The 25,165-nt window shown below is 40.9% G+C and overlaps 1 protein-coding gene across 1 annotated transcript in view; it reads right to left on the bottom strand.

Moving 5' to 3' along the window:
- The window catches only part of Map4 (microtubule associated protein 4), a 122,929-nt gene that overhangs the window by 63,626 nt on the left and 34,138 nt on the right, over positions 1 to 25,165 (bottom strand). Inside the window, 2 exon segments of the mRNA XM_013116989.3 lie at positions 5,750 to 5,818; positions 18,525 to 18,766. Coding sequence (XP_012972443.1) covers positions 5,750 to 5,818; positions 18,525 to 18,747 — 292 coding nt within the window. The 5' untranslated portion in view covers positions 18,748 to 18,766.

Raw genomic sequence — 25,165 nt, 5'->3', positions numbered from 1 at the left:
CACCACTGAATAAAAAGAGGAAAAAAGCAAATATATATTAGAAGAAGTGTGTTCTATTTGATGGCGTATTTTCCTACAAGAGTTTCACACTGTTACCAACAGCATGGAAGACAAGCTGTACCTCTTTTAGTCCTCTGCTTAGACCTACAGAAGATACTAGCCATGTGATTGATCACACCCCCATAGAAGACAATGCTTCAGTCCCAGAACTGACTGCAAGGACTTTCTTAAATCTTCAAGTTATTCTGACTTTACTTTCCAAAAGCACATTTTTAGAGGTATTGTTTGTTTTTGAGACAAGGTCTCAAAAAGCTCATAGTAGCCTTAAACTCACAATATACCCCAGGCTGGCCTCCTACTACTAGAATCCCTAACTCTTCTTACTGGATTCTGAAATCTCAGATGTGAACCACTACAAACAGGTTTCAAAAGTAGTTTTGTGTCAGAAGATCAACTAAAAAGCACATTTCACATTCTAGCTCTTATCTAAGAAATCCTCTAAGATCTCAAACATGGTATGCAATTTATGTTCTACTCCTAAAAAGTTTCCATAGTGCTTATCCTAAATGGTTCTAGGTTTTATGTTGTTTTGTTTCTTTGGGAAAATGTAGAGAAAAAAAAGTAGCAATGAGATCTTGTTTTATGATAAAGGATTTTACACTCAGGACTTCATATGATACACCATTTCTACTAGAATGCTGCAGGGAAAAAAACAAATAAAAAAGCAGTTCAGATCCTGAGAACAAACAGACCTTAATCCTGAATACATTTCTGGATCAATCAGACAACAATATGACATACTAGCACAGTGACACCTGTATGAAGTCTCAGCTAGGAAAGGGGATGCTTGAGTCCAGCAGTTCAAAGACAGCCTGAAAGTGGCTGGTGTGCAGGGGCCAGGGAAGTATAACTGCTTTAGAAGCTGGCTAAGCTGCTGTCAGCTTCTCTGTTGTTCAGGAGAAACTGCTTTTTATCCTATATTACCCTCTGCCCTACTGCAGGAGCCAAGAACATTAAAGCTGGGCTCCAGTTTCTTTAACTTCCCAATTCTTACTCTGATACTTTATGATTTTGTTCAAAAAGTAACTTAATATTAGAAATTAATTCACAATAGTCGTGTTGTCAAATTTTCAGTAGAGTCTAGATCTCCACAAATAGGTAATATAGTTTATGATAAAAACAATTTGCGTCCACCTTACAAATAACAAAGACATAAAAAAAAAGACAGGGTGTCACTGTAGCCCTAGCTGGCTGGGATTCAGAAATATCAGCCAACCTCTGTCTGCTGGGATTAAAGGTAATTACCACAACACCCAGCACAAATAACAGTTTCATTCAGAGCAATAATTTTTCAACTGGAAAACATTAATGCAGATTTTAGTAAGGTGGAAAGAAGCCCTGCTCGCCTGAAAGCCTAACCTTCACTAAAAGCAAGCTCACAGAGGGAAGCAGGAGAGGCAGGAAAGGGATATTCACTGCAGCTCGGTGGCCTCAACCCCTTTATGAAAGCACAGGTTCTCAGCTGATTTTACAGTGTGCCGATTCCCATTAAATGCGAATAAAAGAAAGAAAAAAAAACAAATGGAGAAAGGCCAACTTAAAACTGTTTAAAGAAAAATGTAAGGCTGAATTAAATGATAAAATGAATCTAAAGGATCAAGAAAAAGAAATGACATTTGATGATTTTTATAGATATACTAAAAAGAATTCATTTTGCACATTGTGCTCACAAAGGGAAAGGAGGTTCCATCAAGCCCTGCAGAACACAAGAAGCAGGTGGCTTGCTCAGGCATCAGCAGAAATAGGCCCCGAAGAACCACCCTCAGCTTCTTGTACATGGTGTCCAGGAAGGAAAAGCAAAGCTGCAAAATGCTGAAGGTTTTAGAAGTGTAACGGTGCTTAGGAAAGATCACTGGTCTGGTGTTGCAGCAGCCCCAGTGTTGAGAGACACGCTAGGCTTCTACGAGGAGAAAAATAGAAAGGGAGAAAGAAACAGGAAAGGGTGGAAAAGCACAGGTCATTAGTAAACAGCAAGTTCAATACAGCAAGATGTTCATATACTCCACTACGCTATTAGTGGAACTGCTCCTCTCTCAGCTCTACCGACATCATTTTGAGGAAAACTGAGAGGGGACTTTTCAAAAAAGCACTAAGCCAGATGCTCTAGTTAGTGATGGCAAACTCAGAAGCAAGTCACAACATGCTCCCCAAAACATGCACTCTTCACCCACTCTATTTCTTCCCTCTTCTAATGAAATCTGTATACTCAGTAAGCCACTTGTTTTTAGAAGCAATTAAAAAGGTCAACCTCAGACCCCAAACAATCTAGATGTGAACACTGTATTTTACCTAAGGAAGGAAAGAAGTCCAAATGTAGAAACACCTGCTCTTATGGTGCCAATGGGCAATTCACTAAAGAGCTGAGTTCCCCCTTCTGTCATCAGGAAACTCTTGATGTTCGAAGACTTGTCTATTGGGTGCACACAGCCCTCTCCCAGCCACTGCATTATTAAGATTTTTTAAAACACTAAGTCTCAGAGCTGGAGAGATGACTCTTTCAGAATACCTGAGTTTGATTACCAGCACCCACATCAGATGATTGACAACTATTTGTAACTGCAACTACAGGAGATTCCACGTTGTCTCCATCCCCCTCACACACACATAAATAAATAAATAAAAATAAATCTCAAAAAAAAAAAAAAACAACAACAGCCGGGCGGAAGTGGCGCACGCCTTTAATTCCAGCACTCAGGCGGCAGAGGCAGGCAGATCTCTGAGTTCAGTACATGGCTGATGTACAGAGTTCCAGGACAGCCTCCAAAGCCACAGAGAAACCCAGTCTCAAAGAAAAAACAACAACACCAACAACACAACACCAACAAAAAACCATTAAGTCTTTTCTGGTCCATCCTGCTGGAGAAGAAGTCTAATCTAGATTTGACAGCTGTTCCTTCTTGTGTAAAAAACAATACCCACTTGTTCCAAATAGTTTTTCATATAGATATCCTTCATGCCTTCTTCCTTCCAGGACTAACTCCAGGTTAAAAGTACCACGTTTACTTTTTTGTTTCACTATGGTTGCTTTTGTTTTCAATTATGTGTATAGTGGGAGTATGTCTGTGTGTGGGTAAGTATGTGCATGTGAGTGCAGCTATACCCTAAGCCCAGAGGGAGATCCCCCTGGAGCTGAGGTAGCAAACTGCTGTTATTCACCCTACATGACCCTGCTGGAAATTAACCTGGGGCCCTGCAAGATCAATACAGCTCTCTAGTCCTGTGTGTGTGTGGGGGGGGGGGTGTATGTGTATAGAAAGGGACTTCTTATAAGGTCCAAACTGTCCTCAAACTGCCGGTCAAGCGCTGTAATTACAGGTGTGAGCCAACACATGCTGGCTGAAAGCATTCAAGTTTAAAAGCTCATGTTTAAACCACCTTTCCTTTAATCATCTCTCTTTTCAAAGCAGGAACAGAAATAATCAACACATGAGTACAACTGTCAAAGTAAAAAAAAAAGAAAGAAAGAAAAGTCAAGCTGGGCGGTGGTGGCGCACACCTTTAGTCCCAGCACTTAGGAGGCAGAGGCAGGTAGATCTCTGAGTGCTAGGCCAGCCTGATCTACAATTCAAACTTCAGGATGGCCAGGACTGTTTCACAGAGAAACCATGTCTCAAAAAACTAGAGAGAAAAGAAAAGTCAATTCTTTTGAAGATAACACTTATGTGTGTTACTAGTTTTCAAAGTACAATATTGCTAGTAAGAAATTAATTTGATGCAGTAAAAACAAGCTTACAAAAAAAAGAATTTCTTTGAGATATAAGGTTATGTACATTTTTCCTTTATAGGGGGAAATACTGTAAGTTGGAACTATGGTCTCATACATGTTTGGCAAGTTAACTATCACTACATCACTGGGTGTTTTGTTTTCAAATAAAGACTTAATAAATTACCCAGGCTGGCCAGGAAGTCACTCTATAGAGGCCTCAAATTTGTGCTCTTCCTGCCTGTGCCTCCCAAGTATCTGGGGAGTCAGGGCTGGAGAAATGGGTCAGCAGCACTTGTTGCTCTTGCTGAGGACCCAAATTTAGTTCCCAGTGCCCACATGATGGCTCACAACTATTTGTAACTTCAGTTCCAGGTATCTAATACATGCTTTTGGCCTTCTCAGGCTCCTGCACACATGTGGTATACATACTCATGCAAGCACATACATATAAAAATAAAGAGCACATTTTAAAGAAACTGTTAACAAAAAGCTCTTGAAAACATAAACGCTATGGTAGTTAAAGGGAAGGTTTTTCATGGCTCAATCATAAAAATTGAAAGGAAAAAAATACGTACATCTTGTGCTTTCCTCCAATGTACTGATGTGAATCAAAATGCTACACCCCAGAGTTAGGAGAGTGTTCTGATGCAAGAAAAATATACTCTGCTTGAGCACTGAAAACCAAACTTATTTGGGTCAACTGTGTCGGCCTGATCACAATTGCAAATTAAGTGCACTTATTTACAAAAATGAGTGTACGACTCTCATGAAGGCTACCTAAGACAAGTTTTTTTTGGTTTTTTTGTTTTTTTTACGAGACAGGGTTTCTCTGTTTTGGAGGCTGTCGGTCTAGCCTGGCCTCGAACTCACAGAGATCCGCCTGCCTCTGCCTCCCGAGTGCTGGGATTAAAGGCATGCGCCACCAACGCCCGGCCTCCTAAGACAAGTTTTTTATAATACAACACATTCCATGTGGACTCCTGCTATGGTTATGGCAATTTTACTCATTATAAACACACTGAGTGAGGGGATGAGGTTCATATGGTTATGAGGCGAAACCTAAAAGAACTCAGTGCTGAAAGATTATCATAGGCATAGTAACAAGTTACAAGTTAAAGATAGAAAAAAATCCCAAAAGCAACAGTAAGGGAAAGACAGGAAGAGAAAAAAGGGAGAGAAAAAAAATTAAAGACAAAACACAAAGCAAAGCACTTTACAGTTGTAGGTTCGTTCGTTCGTTCCTTCTTTCCTTCCTTGTTTGTTTGTTTGTTTTGGTTTTTTGGGGGTCAGGTTTCTCTGTATAACAGCCCTGGCTGTCCTGGAACTCGCTTTGACTAGGCTGGCCTCAAACCCAAGTGCTGGGAGTAAAGGCATGCGCCATCAGGCTTGGCTACTGGAGGTTTAATGTTGGCTTTAAAAGGAAACTAAGTGCAGAGCACATCCAGGTTGGAGAACTGCCTTTACTTCTTGGGCTGCAGGGAGCAGAGAAAGGCTTCTCATATAGCAAGGTAATGGATTTTTTTGCTTCTTTCAGAGTTCATTTTAAGACTGGACAGGGACTGGAGAGATGACTCATCGGTTAAGAGTACTGACTCTTCTTCCAAAGGACCTGGGGTTCAATTCCCAGCACTCATATGAAAGTTAACAACTGTATGCACCTCCAAGATCTGACACCCTCACAGACATACATGCAGGCAAAACATCATCAATGTACATAAAGTTAAGAAAAAAAATTACTTTGTCCAAAAAAAAAAAAAAAAAAGACTGGTCCATTTCTTATGTGGCTCCCTCCCAGTTAACATTCAAGGACTATGAAAGCAAATTCTCTATTGTTGAGAGATGCCCTGGTTTAAAATACATCCAACAGAAATGGCAAGGTTCTCAGAGATAATTCATATACTTCCAAAATAATACTCAAAAGGAACTTGCCAAGATGTTCAATATGAAAACTTCCACACTTGAGGAATTCCAGTGACGACTTACCTGTAGTGTTATTACCTGCCACTCCATGATCACCATTGGCTAGAAGAGTTGGTTTAGAAGATGGAATACCTGCAATAATTACAAAGAATTATACATTGTATAACAAAGTAAAAATAAAAGGAAATGCTGACTGTGCAATTTTGGTTACTCTTTGCAGTATTAGCACATCAACTGTCAATCTTCAGTAAAAGGAAACATACTAATTCCTGTCCTGCTCAAAACCTTCAGTACTATCACCACAGAAAAGACCTTTCTTTTTTTTCATTTTTAGATTTATTTATGTATGAGTTTTATGTGCATGCGTACCTATGTCTGGTACCCAAGGAGTTCACCTGAGGGAGATGAAACCCTTGGGAGTAGAGTTTTATTGATGGTTGTAAAGCCACCTTGTGTTGGTGCTGGGAATCAAATCCAGGGCTACTTCTAGAGCAACAATAGCTCTGAGAGCCATCTTTTCATTTTGAGAAAGGCTTTTCTAGCAAGCCAGATTAGAGTCCGTTTGTCCCCCACCAACCACCAAGCAAGGTTTCTGTTTCTCTGTGTAGACCTGGCTGTCCTGGAACTCACTCTGTAGACCAGCTGGGACTAAAGGCATAAGTGTCCTTGTTTTATAAATTGTCAAAGATTACTAACAGATTCAATTAACCTCAGGTAAACTAAGCATGTTTCACAAGAAATAATCCAGGAATTTAGGAGAGTCCTCCAATAGGAGCTCCAGGACACCATCACTGTTCCTGGACAAAAAGACTACATGGAAATACTAGTAATCCTCTGCTCTGTATTGTTTGCAGACAGTGTCTCATAGCCCAGTTTAGATGCAAACCTGTTTGTATACGCACAGGAAGTCTTTGGATACTGCACAAAACTGGGAATGGTAGTATACTCAAGATGTGTGGCAGGAGGATCATTATATTCATGATCTTCCTCAACTATAACGTAAGTTTAAGGCCAGCCAGGCCTACATGAGACCCTTTCTGAAAAGGAAGGGGAGGGGAAGGGGAGGGGAGGAAGATTGGGGTCAAGGTTCTGTGTTCTTGTAAATGGATACCTAATTGTCCAGCATTATTTGTTGAAAAAACTATCTCTGCCCTATTGAATTTCTGGCACAAATGTGCAACTTTGTGTTTAATCAATTGACAACATTTTGTGTTAGTCTGTTTCTGGGCTTCCTATTCAGGTAGCATTGAGTTTCTGTTTCATTTCTGGATATGTGTGCATGTTTGCACATATGCACAAAACCCAGAGCTTCACACTATACAGTGCTTTGTTTTTAGCAGCTAAGCATTTTACTCCTGAACTCAATCTCCAACCCTGGGCTTTTCCTCCAATTCTGTTCTTTTCCATGTTTTTTTTTTTTAAAGCCTAGGTATTCTGATACCCCATAAGCTTGGTAACAGTAGATTTTCTCTCTGAGCAGAGTCAGGCTTAATTCCCAGGCTGGCTTTAATTTTGTTGCCCAGACAGTACCAACAGAAAACAGAAAAACAAGCACGGCAGCACCTACAACCTCAGTGTTGGGGAGGCAGAAACAAGAGGATCCCTGGAATTTGCTGACCAGCCAGTCCAGCCAGATCAGCATGCTCCAGGTTCATTGAAAGACATGCCAAGAAGGGAAAGGGAAAGGAAAAGGAAGAGAGTTGGAAGGAAGGCATTCAAAATATTCCTCTGGCTTCCACACGAGCCAGCATGTGTGCACATAGTTTTGATGAGATCTTATTTACAGCTTAAATGAAAAACCAGTTGGGGATGCACATTTTCTGAAAGGCTCTGACTAGAATTAGTGCTTCTGTAGTGATATATTATTTATGATTTATTAAAGCTTGCCTGAGGATTCAGAAAGCAAAGGTAACCTCAAGCTATAGAGATCAGGCAGTGGTGATGCACACCTTTAGTCCCAGGATTAAGAGATAGACGGATCTCTGTGAGTCCAAGGCCACCCAGATGTAAACAAGACTGACCCAGTCCTAAAGAGAAACAGCTCACACAAAGATGATCTTGGCACTTGTGATCACATGTCTTTAATCCCAGCACTAGAGGGGTATAAAACATAGGAGCAGGGTGTTCAGTAGTCAGGATCAGGCATTCAGTCTACAGCCATGTTGAGAATAAGAACGCCCCAGCTCTTTTAGCAGTAAAAGCTCTGGTAGGCTTGGCTGCTTTGCTTCCCCAATCTTCAGCCTGAACCCCAATATCTGTCTTCTTTAATTTTTCATGTTATGTACTTCAGCAATCTGCATACTTTGCCTGCTGACCACAAAAGTCTTCCCCACTGTGTTACCTCCTGGGTATATTTCACCCTGTGGAGAAGGGTCAGTGACTGCTTAGAGTAAACAAAGCTAAGACCACCCCCTTTCAGGTCTTCTGCCCCTGTTTGAAAGTGTTCATGAGAGTGCTCAAGCAAGACAGGCAAAAGAATTCTTACAGGGAGACATCTTTCAACCTCTGAAACATTTTTACTTCAAGAAAATGGCACAGTCATCCAGTTTGGTAGCTAGTCAGTCAATCAACAGTATTGGATGCCACTAAGCACGGACCCTCCCTAGTTACCAACTTTGGACACTCCCACTCATCTCCCTGGTAACATATTCATCTCAGTAAGAAAGGGAAACTGCAGCTGGGATGTAAAATAAATACATAAATAAATTTAAGACAGAGTCAGGTGGATCTCTGTGACCTCTAAGCCAGCCTGGTTTAGACAGTGAGTTCCAGGATAGCCTCGGCTACATAGAGAAACCCTGTGGTGGGAGGGAGAGGGGGACCACCTCAGAGGCATTTTTCACAGCAACTTTTCAAAGACAACAGGGAATCTAGAAACTACACTACCTAAAACTGAAAATGCAGGGTGCACAGATCCTTGATAGTAATATAATGTTTTACTGAAAAGACTCTCTGTTATCTCAGAGGAACAAAGAGAAGCAAGGTATATCAGAACACTAATTAGAAAAGAGATAAGAGGCCGGGCGTTGGTGGCGCACGCCTTTAATCCCAGCACTCGGGAGGCAGAAGCAGGCGGATCTCTGTGAGTTCGAGACCAGCCTGGACTACCAAGCGAGTTCCAGGACAGCCTCCAAAGCCACAGAGAAACCCTGTCTCGAAAAACCAAAAAAAAAAAAAAAAAAAAAAAGATAAAAGGGTGGAAAATGAGTTTCCACTAAATATGCATAAATAATGTTCTCCCTGCTCATTCTTCACATAATGTACTGTACTGATCCAAGAGATGCCAGCTATGTTCTACCCCACACTTGGCATCAAGTCCCTCTACTCAATCAGCACTTAAGATTCATCATCCCTAGCTTAAGGAAAGAGGGCATATTTTAAAAAATCTGTCCTGTTTTTTAAAAAATGGAAATTATAATAAAATGCAAATTTTACAAAAAATTTTCATTTTTGGCCAAGGAAGTGATAAAACTATTTTATAATCTAGTAACAGTACTAGTAATAGCTAGTATGACTAAAGGGTAGGAAAACAGAAAATCTCATTTAAATAATTAAAACAAAGCTATATAGCTAACCAATTTATCAACTGAGAAATACTAACTCAAAAATTTATTATCAGTATTTAATTCATGAAAAAAATAAAGACACATAAAATGAATATAAACAGAATGCTGTAGCATTATTTTAAAAATATTGGGCTGGAGAGATAGCTCAGCAGTTAACACTGACCGCTCTTTTAGAGGACCTGGGTTCTATTTCCAGAACCACATGGCAGCTCACAATTATCTGTAACTCTAGTTCCAGAGGATCTGACACTCTCACACAAACATACATGTAGACAAAACACCAATCAATGCTCATAAAACAAAAATAAATAATTTTTAAAAATGGGCCAATACCCATGCAAAGATTCACCACAGAGTAAGATACATACGGGCAGGAGTGAGAGAAGGGTACGGAGAAGGTTAATATGGCAAAGTAAGTATTATGAGAAGATACATTCTCATCCTCCCCCTCTCAATTAATCAGAAAATAATATGAAACAAACAATGCTAGCAAATGTTAAGGGAAAAGATAGGACACAGGGAGTAGACATAGACTTTCACAAAATCTTGTCTCAGACGGATATTTGCAGAATTTAAGAAGTTAAAGATGGCAAACTAAGAACATGTCAACTTCAACATACTAGCAGAAGTATTTAAAAGCATAGGACTGGAGAAATCCTAAATGTTCTAATGCCCTCTAGTGGTCTCCAGAGATGCCAGGCATGTAGCCAGTACCTAGACATATGCAAGCAATATGCAAACACAAAATAAAATTAAATGAATCAATTCAATGCCAGCCTCGCCTAAATGATAAAACACTATAAAGGAGAAAGTAATAAAGAATCTACAAATGAAGAAAAGTAGACTAGGGTCTGGCAAGATGACTCAGCACTTAAGAGAGCATATTGCTCTTCCAGGTTCAATTTCCAACACCTCTGGGGGCACCCATGTTCATGTACACATATCCACACCGAGAAGCACATACATACATACATACATACATACATACATACATACATACATACATACACACACACACAAATACACAAACACACACACACACAAATAAAATTTAAAAGACTAGCCTCCAATGATCTAGAAACTATGAGAATATGCATAAAAATGAAAACAACCAGAAATACATAAAGAAACTACAGGCTAAATGTGGCAAAGTTTGCCAACTTTGTCCCTTCTCCATATTAATCAATCTTCACTCCCAGTATAGTCAGCCTCTTGTCACCTCTCACATGGAAGCAGACCCTAAACACTATAGCAGGAAAGGAAGCTATCTTACCAGTGACAATGATATCCAGAGGAGAGGAGAGCTCTCACACCAGGAGGATTAGTCACTAACACACTGTGGTAGGACCATCACATATTGTCAAAGGCAAGCACAGGAATAGTTATCCATCACAACATCTTTCAAACAAAACTTCCAATAAAAACTTCCAAGAAAAAGCACCATTCAAAGACAATCAGTACCACCCAGGCAAACCATGTTAACACAGCTAGACAAGCATATATCCCAGTCCAAATTCTGTAAAAGACATACTTCCCCTCAGGGAGACAAAAACAACCATGCAACTAGAAAGCAAAAGTATGATCTAAGCAAAATACATTATCTAATGGCTAACAAATACTTTAATCCCAGCACTTGGGATGCAGAGGCCAGCCTGGTCTACAGAGTGAGTTTCAGAACAGCCTCCAAAACAATACAGAGAAACCCTGTCTCGAAAAACCACAAAAAAAAAAAAAAAGAAAGAAAGAAAGAAAGAAAGGACAGGAGCAAGATCTCAGTATCAGGCAATCATTCTCCTGCCAGATGCAGGATAGGAGGGATTCATTTTCTAGCCATGCTGAGAATAGGAACGCCCCAGCCCTTTTAGAGGTAAGGGCTCTCTGGTAGGTTGGCTGCTTTTCTTCCCTGATCTTCAGCTTGAACCCCAATATCTGTCTCTCAGTCTTTTATTTTCAAGCTACAAATAACTGGCAAGAGAAGAATCAGGGACTCCTCCCAAGCCCAAGTGATTTCTGAGGATCAGATCATCACCTGGCCTTGACAACAAATGGTTATTAATCGTGGCCACCTGTATGTATCTCTTCAATAGTCCTCAAATACTGTACTTCACTATATGACATACTATTTGGACAACCATTTCCCACTAATGATTCTCTTCAAGATTAACAGTATCTATTTCTAGAAGAGGGCCTTCTCAGGTGCTAACCAATTGTGTTTCCTGATTAAAGGCAGCTGCCAAATACCCTGTTGTCAAACTTACTGATGCTGATGTGAAGTTGTAGCTTCAACAAATAAAACCTGGATTTCAGGTTTGACCCATACTGTCCACTGGAGGTTACACTGGGTATACAGGCAGATGTAGCTTTTACTGGTAAGATACTGCCAACATCTTGTGGCAAACAACGGTGGCAGAGAAATCAAACATATTGATAGCCTACAAGAATTCTTTGGACATTGTCAGGCGGTGGTGGCACCGCCTTTAATCCCAGCCCTCGGGAGGCAGAGGCAGGTGGATCTCTGTGAGTTTGAAACCAAGCCTGGTCTACCAAGCGAGTTCCAGGACAGGCTCCAAAACAATACAGAGAAACCCTGTCGGGGGGGCGGCGGCTCTTTGGAAATTTTCTGGTATATTCTTTTCCTCTAATGAGAGCAAAACTGCCTCAACTTTTTTTCTAACTATACTCCCAGTAGTAATTACAAGTAGGAATTACTAACCGTTTCACTTTTTTTTTTTTTTAAGTTTTTCAAGACAGCGTTTCTCTGTATTGTTTTGGAGGCTGACCTGGAACTTGCTCTATAGACCAGGCTGGCCTCCCAAGTTGTGAACTTAATTAAAGGCATGTGCCACCACCATGAAGCTAATCTTGCTTTTTAAATATTACAGATGCTACCCCACTCATATGATAAGCTCCAAAATACCATCACTAAATGGCTGTCTTATGATCTGGATCATCACCATTGGTTAAATTTTATCATGGTCCCTTAAATAGACCCCCTGAGGCTCCCTGACTGCTGCTGCCCCTCTCTGACTGCTGCTGCTCCATCAACACTTTACCAGCTCTAGCTAAGTTGTTATGCACAGAATCCCTAAGAGCAGTTAGTGACAGACTCCCTGATAACCAGACAGATAGGAAGAGGCGTTTTTTTCCAATATGGTCTGCTTCTTCCTCACCCAACTGACCTGAAACAAAGCTTAAAACAGAAATTGTAGGCTGTCTCCAGCCATCAGGCCCCCTGCTAATGGACTGGCTTAACAAGTTTAAGGCCTGCTCAAGACATGTTACACAACAGTTCTTGGCTAACCAACCATGTTAGCTTTCTTCAAACTGAGCAATCCCCTAAGGAAAAGAAAAACCCTCAGGTTTTAAAGCCCACAGCCCTCCAGAAGAGACTAGACTTTTGGCTTTCCCAGTCCTCCCTCTGCTTTGTGTATGATGTGTGCATATGTACCCTCACCACAAATACATGCCTTTCTTCAACTTCTTTAAAATTTTTTTACTTATTTTTGCCAGGCACCCCTTTAATTCCAGCACTTGGGAAGAAAAGGCAGGGGGGATCTCTCTGAGTTCCAGGACAGCCAGGGCAACACAGAGAAACCTGGTCTCAAAAACAACAGCAACAACAAGAAAATTTACTTCTTTTATGTGGATGAGTGTTCTGCCTGCATGTGTGCCTGTTCACCACATGCATGACTGGTGCCCACTGAGGTCTTATGGGAAGTCAGAAAAGGGCATCAGATTCTCTAAAACTGTAATTACAGGTGTTTGTGAGCCACCATGTGGGTGCTGGGAATACAATCTGCTCCTCTACAGGCCAGGCAGTGCTCTTAATCACTGGGGCTCTCTAGCTCCATTTCACCCCTTTTTTGTTTTGGGATTTTTGGTTTTTTGAGACAGTATGTTTCTATGTAGTGTGATTAGCATGGAAATCACAGAGTTTTTGCCTGCCTGTTGTCTAAATGCAAATGCCAGGAGGAGAGAGAGAGAGAGAGAGGAGAGAGAGAGAGAGAGAGAGAGAGAGAGAGAGAGAGAGAGAGAGACAGAGAGACAGAGAGACAGAGAGACAGAGAGACACAGAGAGACACAGAGAGAGAGACAGAGAGAGAGAGACAGAGACACAGAAAGAGACAGAGACACAGAAAGAGACAGAGACACAGAAAGAGACAGAGACACAGAAAGAGACAGAGACACAGAAAGAGACAGAGACACAGAAAGAGACAGAGACAGACAGACAGACAGACAGACAGACAGACAGACAGACAGACAGAGAGACAGAGAGACAGAGAGACAGAGAGAGAGAGAGACAGACAGAGACAGACAGAGAGAGAGAGAATGTATGTATGTATGTATGTATGTATGTATGTATGTATGAAGTGTGTAAGTATGTATGAGCATGCTTGCCAGTGCCTGTTAATGTAGGTAAGCCTATAACCTCAACACTTGGAAGGGTAGAGGCAGAGGATCATGAGTTAAAGTCTCCAGTTACATAGTGCATTCTGGACCAGCCTGTGTTGGGGGGGGGCAGGAGTTACATATCAACTGTGAGTGTTAATTGGACAATAGCTTATAAGTAACCTTGTGAGAACACTTTTAACTTTGCATCATGTAAAACTTTTGATTAAGAGCCAGGCATAGTGGTACATGCCTTTAATCCCATCTCTCTTGAAAGGCAGGGGCAAGCAGATCTCTTTACGTTGAAGGCCAATTCCAGGACAGCCAGGGATACACAAAGAAACCCCGTCTTCTTAAACAAACAAACAAACAAACAAAAATCTTGATTAAGGGGCTGGGGATAGTTCAGCAGTTAGAAGTGTGTACTGCTTTAGGAGAGAACCTAAGTTTAGAGTAGAGTACCCATGTTGGGGCTCCAGGAACCAAAATCCTCTTCCAAGTTCTACAGCCACCACTGCACATAGTACACAGACATACATGCTGGCAAACCACTCAAAGACATAAACTAAAAATAAATCTTATAATAAATTTACAATCTGGTTAAGTGACAGTACCATATTTGTAAGAAATAACACACAAAGCATTTATGTTAAGCACTGCACAGTACTGGGAAAGTCCTCAATCAAAAGAGCTATACTGCCCTCTCACAGAATTCCACAGAGGATCTTCATTCAATGAAATAACTCTTAGTTCAACATATGCAGTACTGAAACAGCACAGGGAAGACTGAGCACAGGCTGGACACAAGCTCCTGCCAACATCACCCTCTTGTGGCAAATTTGGGCAGACTGCACTATTTCATTAAGGCCACACCCTCTAACCTGTTAGGCCTCAACCCTGAGCCTATCCACTGCACTTTGCACAAGTTCCACATGATCTGAAATTGCTGGTTCAAAGGCCCACCCTTGAGGAGCACGTACCTAGTTGTCCTAGAACTCACTATGTAGACCAAGCTAGGCTCTTCTGGAACTCAGAGATCCACTTACCTTTGCCTCCTGAATGCTGGGATAAATGGCATGTACCGTCATCTAATTTTTATTCTACATAAATCTTGGCCTCAAAGAACTCATAGAATTACATAAAAACTATTAACCTCAGCCAGGCGTTGGTCACGCACACCTTTAATGCCAGCACTCAGAAGGCAGAGGCAGGTAGATGGATCTCTGATTTCAAAGCCAGCCTGGTCTACAGAGCGAGTTCCAGGACAGGCTCCAAAGCAATACAGAGAAACCCTGTCTCGAAACCCCCCCCCCCAAAAAAAGGTAACTTTACTACTTTGTGATAAATGTCATGAAGGCAGTCATGCTTTTTTAAATTCCTCATTTTATTATTGACTATTTTTTGTTTTATTTTGAGATGGGATTTCTTCTAGCACAGGTTAGCCTTGAATCCCCTAAGCAGCCACAGATGATGCTGACTTTACCTTACCTCCCAAATACTAGGATCTCGTAGGTGTGGACCATATTTCATGATTACTTTCCACTTTCAGTTGAAAGTCTTTAGGGTAGCCATATAAGAAATAAAGGAAATGAAAATTATTGTCCAAAGAGATCTATTATATGTAGCCCGTTCAACTGCTCCTTCTGTATCTAGATGCAACACAATGGTTTAAACTTCCCTTGGTTGACCTGAAGTTCAATCAAACAAATGATAGACTACCAAGCCTATTCTAAAAGCAAAAACCAAATTTAGGTGTGTGCCTCTGGTCTGGGCACAAAAAAAGGGTTAAACATACAAAAAACATAAAGATAAAGAGTGCACTAGGCTTTGAAGAACTCTGAGAAAGTTGAGGCACGAGGATCAAGAGTTCCAGGGTAACATAGGCTACATCTTAACACCTTATCTTGTAGAACAAAAGTAACAAAATCTTTACAGCTCTTCCATTGTGTCTGAAAACTGTTCAAAAGAACTTACTTGGGGTTAAAGAGATGACTTGTCAGTTAAGAGCACTTCTTGTTCTAGCAGAGCCAAATTCAGTTCTCAGAACCCATGCAGAACAACTTACAACTGCCTAAAACTCCAGCTCCAGAGGACATGACACCCTCCTCTAGCCTTCATAGGTCACACAGTCAGGTTTCCCCCACAGAGATCCACCTGCTTCTGCCTTCTGGTTGCTGGGATTAAAAGGTGAGGTCCACTACTGCCCAGAGAGACAAATTAATATTATAGATACTGATCAAATCACTCTAGATGAGATACAGCCAAGTGTCATGGTGCACGCTTTTAAACCCTGTGTTAAAGAGGCAGAGGCAGAAGGAGCTTTGTGACCTGGAGGTCAGCCATCATCCCCTCCCTGCAAAAAGATAAAATTCTTTCTACTGCTTCCCTGTCCTTACCCCTTTAGATCAGTCCCAGACCGCAGAAGCATTAAGCAGCTATAAGACAACAGAAAAGAAACACGCTTCTTCAACCAAACTCTGATGAGCATCAGTTACTGGAGGGTGGGAGGAGCATCTTAGCTACCATTAGCTACTACCATTTAAGTCTGACCATTTCCTTCCTTTCTACAGAATTTCCTTTATTTTCATTGTGAGTCAGTCAAAGAACCATTGTGAACTATTTTCCATTAAGATATCCAATTTTTTTTCTTGAGGCAATTATTTATACTAATATGGTAAGATCTTAATTCTCCCAATTCTTTACCTGATGTCTCCCCATAAAGTATACACAAAGCTACCAGGCTTTCCACTTTGGTTATAGAAAGTCAAAAGTAATATATCACTCCCACTTCAACAACATGAAAAAGATAGCTGAGAACTACAGAGACTAGGGAGACAATGTGCTTAATTTGCAAGCAAGGACCTGAATTAGATGCCAAGAACAAAAGTAAAATAGATGTGGTGGTATGAGTTAATAAGCCCAGTGCTGAGGGGGTGGGTAGAAATAGGCAAATTTCTAAGGCTTACCAGTATAGGTTATTTGGTAAGTTTCAGTACCTTGTTGAAAAAATAATAGTAATAACAAAACTGGCCCAGTGAGATACATAAATGGGAGCATTTGTCACCAAATTTGATAACCTGAGTTCCATCTCCAGGATCCACAAGACAAAAGGAAAAAACTGGCCCCTGTAAAATGTCCTCTTTTACTTTGAATGCACAAAGGTGCCAGAGAAACAACACCCAACATTGTCCCCTGGCCTACACCCCCACACACCCCAACTCACGTCTCTTTTAGACAGTCATTGTAACTCTAGCTTGGAACCTGACAGGTGAAGCAAAGCTTCAAACCCTCAAGTTCTGACCCTTCATCTTCACCTTCCAGCGGTAGCGTGACAGGTGTATGTGCTGCCAAGCCTAGTTATGTGGTGTCCAAACCCAACCCAGAGCTTCATATGCTATGTGAGCTTCATCCCCATTCTTCTGTTGTCTCATAAAGAAATTTAATCCCTAATTTAAAACTCAAAACTATGCACAGAATTGATAAATTCCATCAGAAAACAAAAATAAAATAATTTTATATTAACTATTCTAGAAGACAAACACTTCCCCATTCATGTTATCACTGGCCTATTATGTAGTATTTTGTTCTGTCTCAGTTTGGTTTGTGGACACAGACCTCAACTCTTTTTGTTTTCTGACACAGGGTTTCTCTGTGTAGCCTTGGCTGTCCTCTAACTCACACAGATCTACCTGCTTTTGCATGCTGAGTACTAGCTAACTCATTTGTGAAGTCTGCATGATTTCAAATTTAAGACCAGACCCCACCCCCAAAAAAAACCTGGCATATTGATTCACACTTATAATGCCAGCTCTATAAAGGATCAAAGCTAACAGCCATGAGTTCAAGAACAAAATAAGCTAGACAGTGATTTCCAAGGCAGCCTGGGTTCCAGTGTGAGATTCTGTCTCAAAATACCAACCAACCAACCAAATATCATACAAATTACTAGACAACTAAAGTTCAATACCCCTCTTAAATACGGACACAAAAATCATCAGCCAGCTCAACTGTGGTAGCGCACGACTTCAATCCCAGTACTTAGGAGGCAGAAACAAGTGGATCTCTGAGGCCAGCCTGTTATACAGAGCTAGTCCCAAGACAGGCAATGATACACAAAAACAAGCAAATCTTCTGTCAAGTATTAACAAAAAACAAACAAACAAAACTTTCTTTTTTGGGGGGCACTCAAGACAGGGTTTCTCTGTGTGTAACAATCCTGGCTGTCTTGGAACTCACTATGTAGACCACAATGGCCTTGAACTCACAGAAATCTACCTGCCACTACCTCCCAAGCACTGGGATCAAACAAAGGCAAGTGCCACCCCTTCCCAGCTGCTGTAAACCTTTCTTAAAAGATTTAACTGTGTTTTACTCCAGACATAAAGATCACCAACAACCTGATTCCAACCTAAGTTGGAATATAAGCATAAATTTAATGAATTTAACTTTACAAAACTATGCTTAAATAAAAGAAACAGCAAGAATGTTAGTAGAGGAAATTAGAAAACAGGCTAGATAGTAGATGAAACATTACAAAAGTCATATCCAGCTTCACCAACACTGATTTGACTAAAGGACAACATAAATTTCTTGATTTGTAAGAGAACCTTCAGCCGGGCATTGGTGGCGCACGCCTTTAATCCCAGCACTTGGGAGGCAGAGGCAGGCGGATCTCTGTGAGTTTGAGGCCAGCCTGGTCTACAGAGCGAGTGCCAGGACAGCCTCCAAAACTACACAGAGAAACCCTGTCTTGGAAAACCCCAAAAAAAAAAAAAGAGAGAGAACCTTCAAGTGACTAGCCTACACCAAAACCTCAGTAGTGACAAGTTATGACCTCCAATGGCACCCTGAACACATGCATCCCTTTTAGCTTAAATACCTACCCTCAACCTGGCTAGTGTCTGAGCATGGTTTCTTTTTGGACTCTGGGTTCCCAGCTTTCTCTTCACCATCCATGAGAGGAATATACTCAGTCTTCTCCACAGTTTCTCCCACAGTGTCATCATACGGCTCAGCCTCCAATGTGGCAATGAAGTCTCGCTTTATCTCTCCCTCAATCTCTGGAGGTGGCTCTGTCAATGCATCTACAAGACTGAGGTCCGCCATTCTGTACCACTGCAACTGCCTGTTAGGGAAAAAGAGAAGTTCCCATGAACATTGAGTATGAAAAATACAAAAGCATTTCTAGAGGCTCTTATCAGTTATTTTCAAGAGAATCAAAACCTGAAATTTTAAGTACAGTCAATGCCTTCTAGATGATGAGGACATAAAAGTCCTCTTAGAACACTTAGCTTAAGTGAGTCTCTTCTCCAATCTCTCCAGGGCAGAAAAGCCACGCATTATTTTTGTTCTTTTTACTTACTTGAGGTAGGATCTTGTTATATGCAGGCCAATCTAGCCTAACCCGTAATCAATCTTCTGCCTCAGCCCCCAGAATACTGGAACTATAGGACAGTATAATCATACCAAGCTTCTTTTTATTAGTACAGAAAATAAAGCACAAGCCTGGCAGAGGTGATGCCTTTCAGCCTAGCACTCAGGAGGCAGTGGCAGGAGATCTCTGTGAATTTGAGGCCAGGCTGGTCTACAGAGAGAACTCCAGGACAGCCACGGTTACAGAGTAAATCCCTGTCTTGAAAAGCCAGACTGACCCCCCAAAGTTATTTTTAGTGTGTGTGTGTGTGTGTGTGTGTGTGCGTGTGCGTGTGCGTATTTTGCTTGCTTGCAAGTATATTATATGTGGACAGAGGAGGATGTTAGCTGTGCTGGAGTTTGTGAGTGCTGAAAGCCTAACCTAACTCGGACCGCCTGAAAGAGGAGACAGTGTGCTTTATCACTGAGCCATCTCTCCAGCCCTTAAGTCAGGTCTTTTAACCTCAATTCTCATAATATCTTTTCAATTACCCCATATTTCCACATCAGGTCCCAAAATAGTTTTTAAAAGAATATACAAGATCAGATTAGAATATTTCTATGAATAAGAAAATAGAATGTTTTATCATAAGACTGAGCATGAAATCTTTATCTTGGACTGAGTATTGCCTCCTTGTTCACTTGTAGAAAGCTGAGTAAACCAATGACAATACTCAACACTACTATACTAGTATGAAAAATAAATTATTACAGCCAGCAATATCGGTCAATGGATAGATAAATGCACTTGCCATGAAGATTGACAACTTGAGTGAGACCCAGATTCCTCTGTGACAGTGGAGAGAAATCAACTTCTCACAAAGCTGCCCTTTGATCTCCAAGTGTGCCACCTCTCACACACATCATATACATATAATTAAAAATTTCAAACAAGCTGGATGGTGGTGATACACAACTTTACTCCCAGCAGTTGGGAGGCAGACACAGTCTATGAGTTTGAGGTCAATCTGATCTATAAAGTGAGTTCCAGGACAGCCAACTGTTTACACAGACAAACCCTGTCTCAAAAAATTAAAACAAAATGATTTGATAATAAATAGCTTGAGTGAAAGTATCCTCTGTGGGTGGAAAAGTCATTCCCAGAAGCTACAAGGTTACAGAATGAAAATCCTAGTGCCAAAGTAGTTCTTCTTCTCTAGGAGATGTGAGCCAAGAAGACCCTGTGGAGCTGGGAGGGGAGAGTCAAGCTATAACTAAGTTGGAAGCATCTTCCCTGTTGGTTAGATTTCACAGTCCCAAAAAGGTACTATCCTGGTCAATGGGGGAGAATTGTTACAGTCGTGTTCAATTATGGAGTCCCTGTGTGCTATGCTACCTACCTGCCAGCAATGAAAAAGAGGCATAACTGTTACAGGATTTGTGATCCATTACACAGGAGAAAGTTCATACTAAAACTGATCAAAAATCTACGACTCATGAGGTCATAAGCTGTAGTGGGGAAGCTACTGCTATTGTTTTGATAGACGTGATGTACCTATCAAATTGCCTTCTAACCTTTTGGTCAGAGAACTTTCTTTTTCTTTCTTTTTTTTTTTTTTTTTTTTTTTGAGACAGGTTTTCTCTGTGTGATACCATTGGCTGCCCTGGAATTTGCTCTGTAGACCAAGGTGGATTGGAATTTAGAGATCCTCCTACATCTACCTCCCAAGTGCTGGAACTAAAGGCATGTGCCACCACCATCACCACTCCACCCCACCCCACCCAACCCTCACCCACCCCCCACCTCCCCACCCCCGTCAAAAAATTTTTCCAATGGGTAGCCATTACTCACACTGGTGAAAGTGCTGGGAATAGCCGGACAGTGATAGCACACACCTTTAATCCCAGCACTCTGGAGGCAGAGGGAGGCGGATCTCTGTGAGTTCGAGACCAGCCTGGTCTACAAGCGCTAGTTCCAGGACAGTCTCCAAAGCCACAGAGAAACCCTGTCTTGAAGAAGAAGAAAAAAAAAAAGGTGCTGGGAATGAATAACGACTGAAAAATGAACAAAAAACGTACAACATGGGGCCATTTAATTCCAGCACTTGGGAAGTAGATGTAGGTGGAACTCTTGTGAGTTCAAGGCCAGTCTGGGACAGCTAAGGCTACAAAGTGAGATCCTGGGGGAAGAGGGATACAATACAACACAGAATTGCTTTCCTATCAAGACCTCAAGAAGATAAAAACCTTATTATCTAGGATTCTTGGTAAATGCTGGCAATTCCAGCTCTCAGGAGGCTGAGATAGGACGGTTTTGATATGTTTTGAAACATCCAAACCAAAAACAAAGACCAAAATAAATAATAAAGTATCTTTGTAAATGAGAAGAGCCTACTTTAAATGGCCATTTATTTATCTATCTGTATAGATAATAAAGTTAACTTAAAATGGATTTGTAAGTAAGACACAGAATCTAAAACTCAGTGTGGCAGACACCGTGTTTTAATTTGATGCTGTAGCCTTAATTAAGTAACCTTTGGAGACTTGAGTTTCCCTTGGTATGATGGCCTACACCTTTAATGCCAGCAAAGAGGCAGGAGGATCTCTGAGTTAGAGGCTATAAGGCAAAAGCTTTGAGAGTGAAGGAAGAAATTAAAAACAAATTCAGAGCACCTTGCATTTCTTGAACAAATGTGGCTGGAGCTTAAACTCCATGCAGCTCTAGCTACATCAATGGAGACCTAACATCACACACACCAAACTGCCAGAAAGCAAGCCCCATATGATCTAAGTAGTCACCAAAAGAACATATGTTCTCAAGTACAGCAATTCAGACATCTGATCTTTCCTTCTGATCACATGACTGCTTACCAAGGTCTTAAAAACAGGTAAACTAAGACAACAGCAAACTGTGTGACATGATGTGAGCATGCAAGAGAATCTTGGTGATTTTACTACTTCGCACTGTTTACTATCAATAGCTGGGTGCTCATAAATAGTAAATAACAAAACAGGATGAGATCATAAATACCTTCTGAGGTGTTTACTTTAGATAATTCACAAAGTCTGAAGTTACTTACTTAAATAAGATCAAGATCTCTATAGTGCCCTGAGCAACCTTTGTTTTATTTTGCTACAGGTTCTCACTGTGTAGCTCTACTGCCTGAAACACAGTATGTAGACCAGACTGGCCTTGAACTAACAGAGATGCACCCCCTTGAGTTTCCCAAGTATGGAGATTACAAGTGTATCACTTTGTTTGGTCTTTCGACAATATTTCAAAAACTGAACTCAAAAAAGTGATAAGAAACTGCCACTGTAGTTTACAACTGGCCAGCAGCTGGCTCTGACCTCCCTTCATTACCATATTTGCTGTTACGGAGTAAAAAGAAGGAAGAACAGAAGCCTAGTCAGTGCCACCATCACTCTCAAACATTGTTCCTAAGCATCTTCATTTCACCCTCAACACTAGACAAATTTCTAACAAGAAATTTCTAACAAGATTCCTTTAAAAGGCACCAGAATTATCTCTAAAAGTATAGAATCTACACATATACATGGCAGTGTCTGCCTGTAATACCACCACTGGGGAGGCTCTCTGAACGCACAGTAAGAATCAAGACCTGTCTCTAAAGACAAAAAAATAAAATAAAATAAAGACAAAAAAAAATTAGCTAGACACAGTAGCATGCACCTATAAAGTCCCAGGTATATATACAGAAAGCTGAGCTAGGATCGCTTAAACCCAAACTAATAGGCTAATTTAAAACAGAGTCTAGCAGCCGACAGTGTTGGCATACACCTGTAATCCTACCACTCAGGAGGCAGAGGCAGGAGAAACTCTGAGTTCAAGTAACTCTGGTCTACAGAGCCAGTTCCAAGACAGCCAGAACTACAAAGAGAAACACTGTGTGTGTGGTTTTGTTTTGATTTGATTTTTTGGGGGGGAGTCTGGCAGGGAGATACCCTCCCCCCCAAAAATTTAAAGCCTAGCTCGGTGGTTAAGAGCCCTAGCTACTCTTCTGGACAACCTAGACTAGATTCCCAGCACCATATGGCAAGTCACAAACATCTATAACTTCAGTTACAGAGGATCTGATGCTCTCTTCACAGAGATAAATGCAGGCAAAACACCCACATACATAAAATATTAAAAACTAAAAACAGTCCTCAACACCTCTTTTTTGTTTTTGTTGTTTTGTTTTTTTCAATGCAGGGTCTCACTATGTAGCCCTGCCTGTCCTAGAACTCTGTCTGTACACCAGGGTGGCCTCGAACTCAAAGATCTGACCTCCTCTACCTCCCAAGTGGTACATTAAAGGCATGTACCACTATGCCCCATTCCAGTCTCCATTTTAAGTGGGTACTAGAACACATTCCTGGAAGGACCATTGTTTCACTTGCAGTGTAAATTAAGATCTTATCAATTTACTTTCTTCCTAATCCCCAAAACAGGTTTCACTCAAAAAGTACTTTGAGTTTTAGTGTAAAAAAGAAAAATAATTTAGCAGTACATAGCAGATACTGTTTTAACATGATGGCTGACAGAGACAAGTTTGATAACTTTCAAATTTTTGTCTGTTGTTACTTTTAGAAGTGTGCTTTTTATTGCTTAGTACCAGCTTAGAGAAATTGTCACTTATATCACTGTTTCCCAAAGACAATACAAAAAAAAACATTATTTTAAGAGAGTCTCACTGTGGTACGCAAGATACTCTAGAACTCTTGAACTCAGTTCCTGAGTACCCAGGACCATGAGCACACACTAATTTGTGTGTGCTATTATGGTTAATAATTATATTCTAAAAATCTCCTCTTGACAGGCAGTGGTGACTTGGGCCTTTAATCCCAGCATTCTGGAGGCAGAGGCAGGTGGATCTCTTTCAGTTTGAGGCCAGCCTAGTCTACAGAGTGAGTTCCAGAACAGCCTCCAAAGCCACACAGAGAAACCCACTCTTGAAGCTCCCTTTTCCCCCCAAACCCTGCTTTTAACCCTCAATTGTGCTTCATCAGGGGACGCTGGTGCTACAAGAGTGTAGATGACTGGGTCAATATATCCCTCCTCCACCCCCTGCACCACGCTCCCCTGCACCCCGCTCCAAATGACACAGGGTTCTGAAGCTATCCTAGGACATTACAGAGAACGCTGTTACCAAAATGGATCCTTGCTCCTCAGGCTTGGAAATGACCCAGCGTCCCAAACAGTCCCAGAGATCATTTGTAATCTGAATATAGCCAACATTACATCATCATGATTTCATACTTAAAAAAAATCAAGATCTTTTGTCAGTGTGTCTAACAAGTTTCAGCTATTAAATTATAACTATTTTCCAGATTTGTTTTCAATGTATTTCTTCCAAAGGTTTATTATGTCAAGCTGAATCTGATGTCTGTATTGTTTTTTGGTTTTTTATTTTATTTAACTAAAACAGTTGCCTTCCATAAACACTGTGTTTCATTCCAGGTAAAACCAAATCATTAGGCAAGGCTCTCTGGAAAGATCAGCTACCACCATTTTTATCAAGCCTTATGATCCCTTAGGCATATCTGAATTTCTCTTGCCTTTTTCGGCAACTTAGCAAGACCCTGGCTGTCTTAAAGAAATATTTCTCTAAAGAATATTAACTTTTCACCCCCAGGCACCTCCCTACACAACGAAAGGACAACAGCTGTACTATCAGGAACTGATTTCGAAGCTCAGCAACAAGAGTTCTGTTCACAGCCATTTGTCCTGTTCATCACCGGATTATCAACAGAGAGAGTCCACGATTACTAGAATAGCTGCCTGTCACCCAGCTAAATGGTACAGGGTAAAAGAAGTTCTATCCATTTCTAGCTAGTTTCCAAAACAAAGAGCTCATTTTTTCCAACATTTTAGACAACCTTTCCCTTTAATATAAAAACACTGCAAACACAAGCACACAACACATTAAGGAACATTAAATACCCTTATATCACCACGTTCAAAACACAACTTGCTTACTTACAAGAACTATGCAGGCAGCTTGGGTTCAGTCATGACTGAATGTAACTTGGATCTATAAGCATGCACCAGCCACATTTCTGGCCCCAACAAGAATAATCTATACTGGATACCTCCCTGCTAGACATGTGATACACAGAGCAACTCTGCAGAAGGCTGGCTGTGCGGCTGAAACAAGAGATGACAATG

This window comes from Mesocricetus auratus, unplaced genomic scaffold, assembly GCF_017639785.1.
Source record: "Mesocricetus auratus isolate SY011 unplaced genomic scaffold, BCM_Maur_2.0 Super-Scaffold_100691, whole genome shotgun sequence".
In the NCBI taxonomy this organism is placed as follows: Eukaryota; Metazoa; Chordata; class Mammalia; order Rodentia; family Cricetidae; genus Mesocricetus; species Mesocricetus auratus.
The sequence above is the reverse complement of the archived record's forward strand: the minus strand, read 5'-3'. Positions and strand labels throughout refer to the sequence as shown.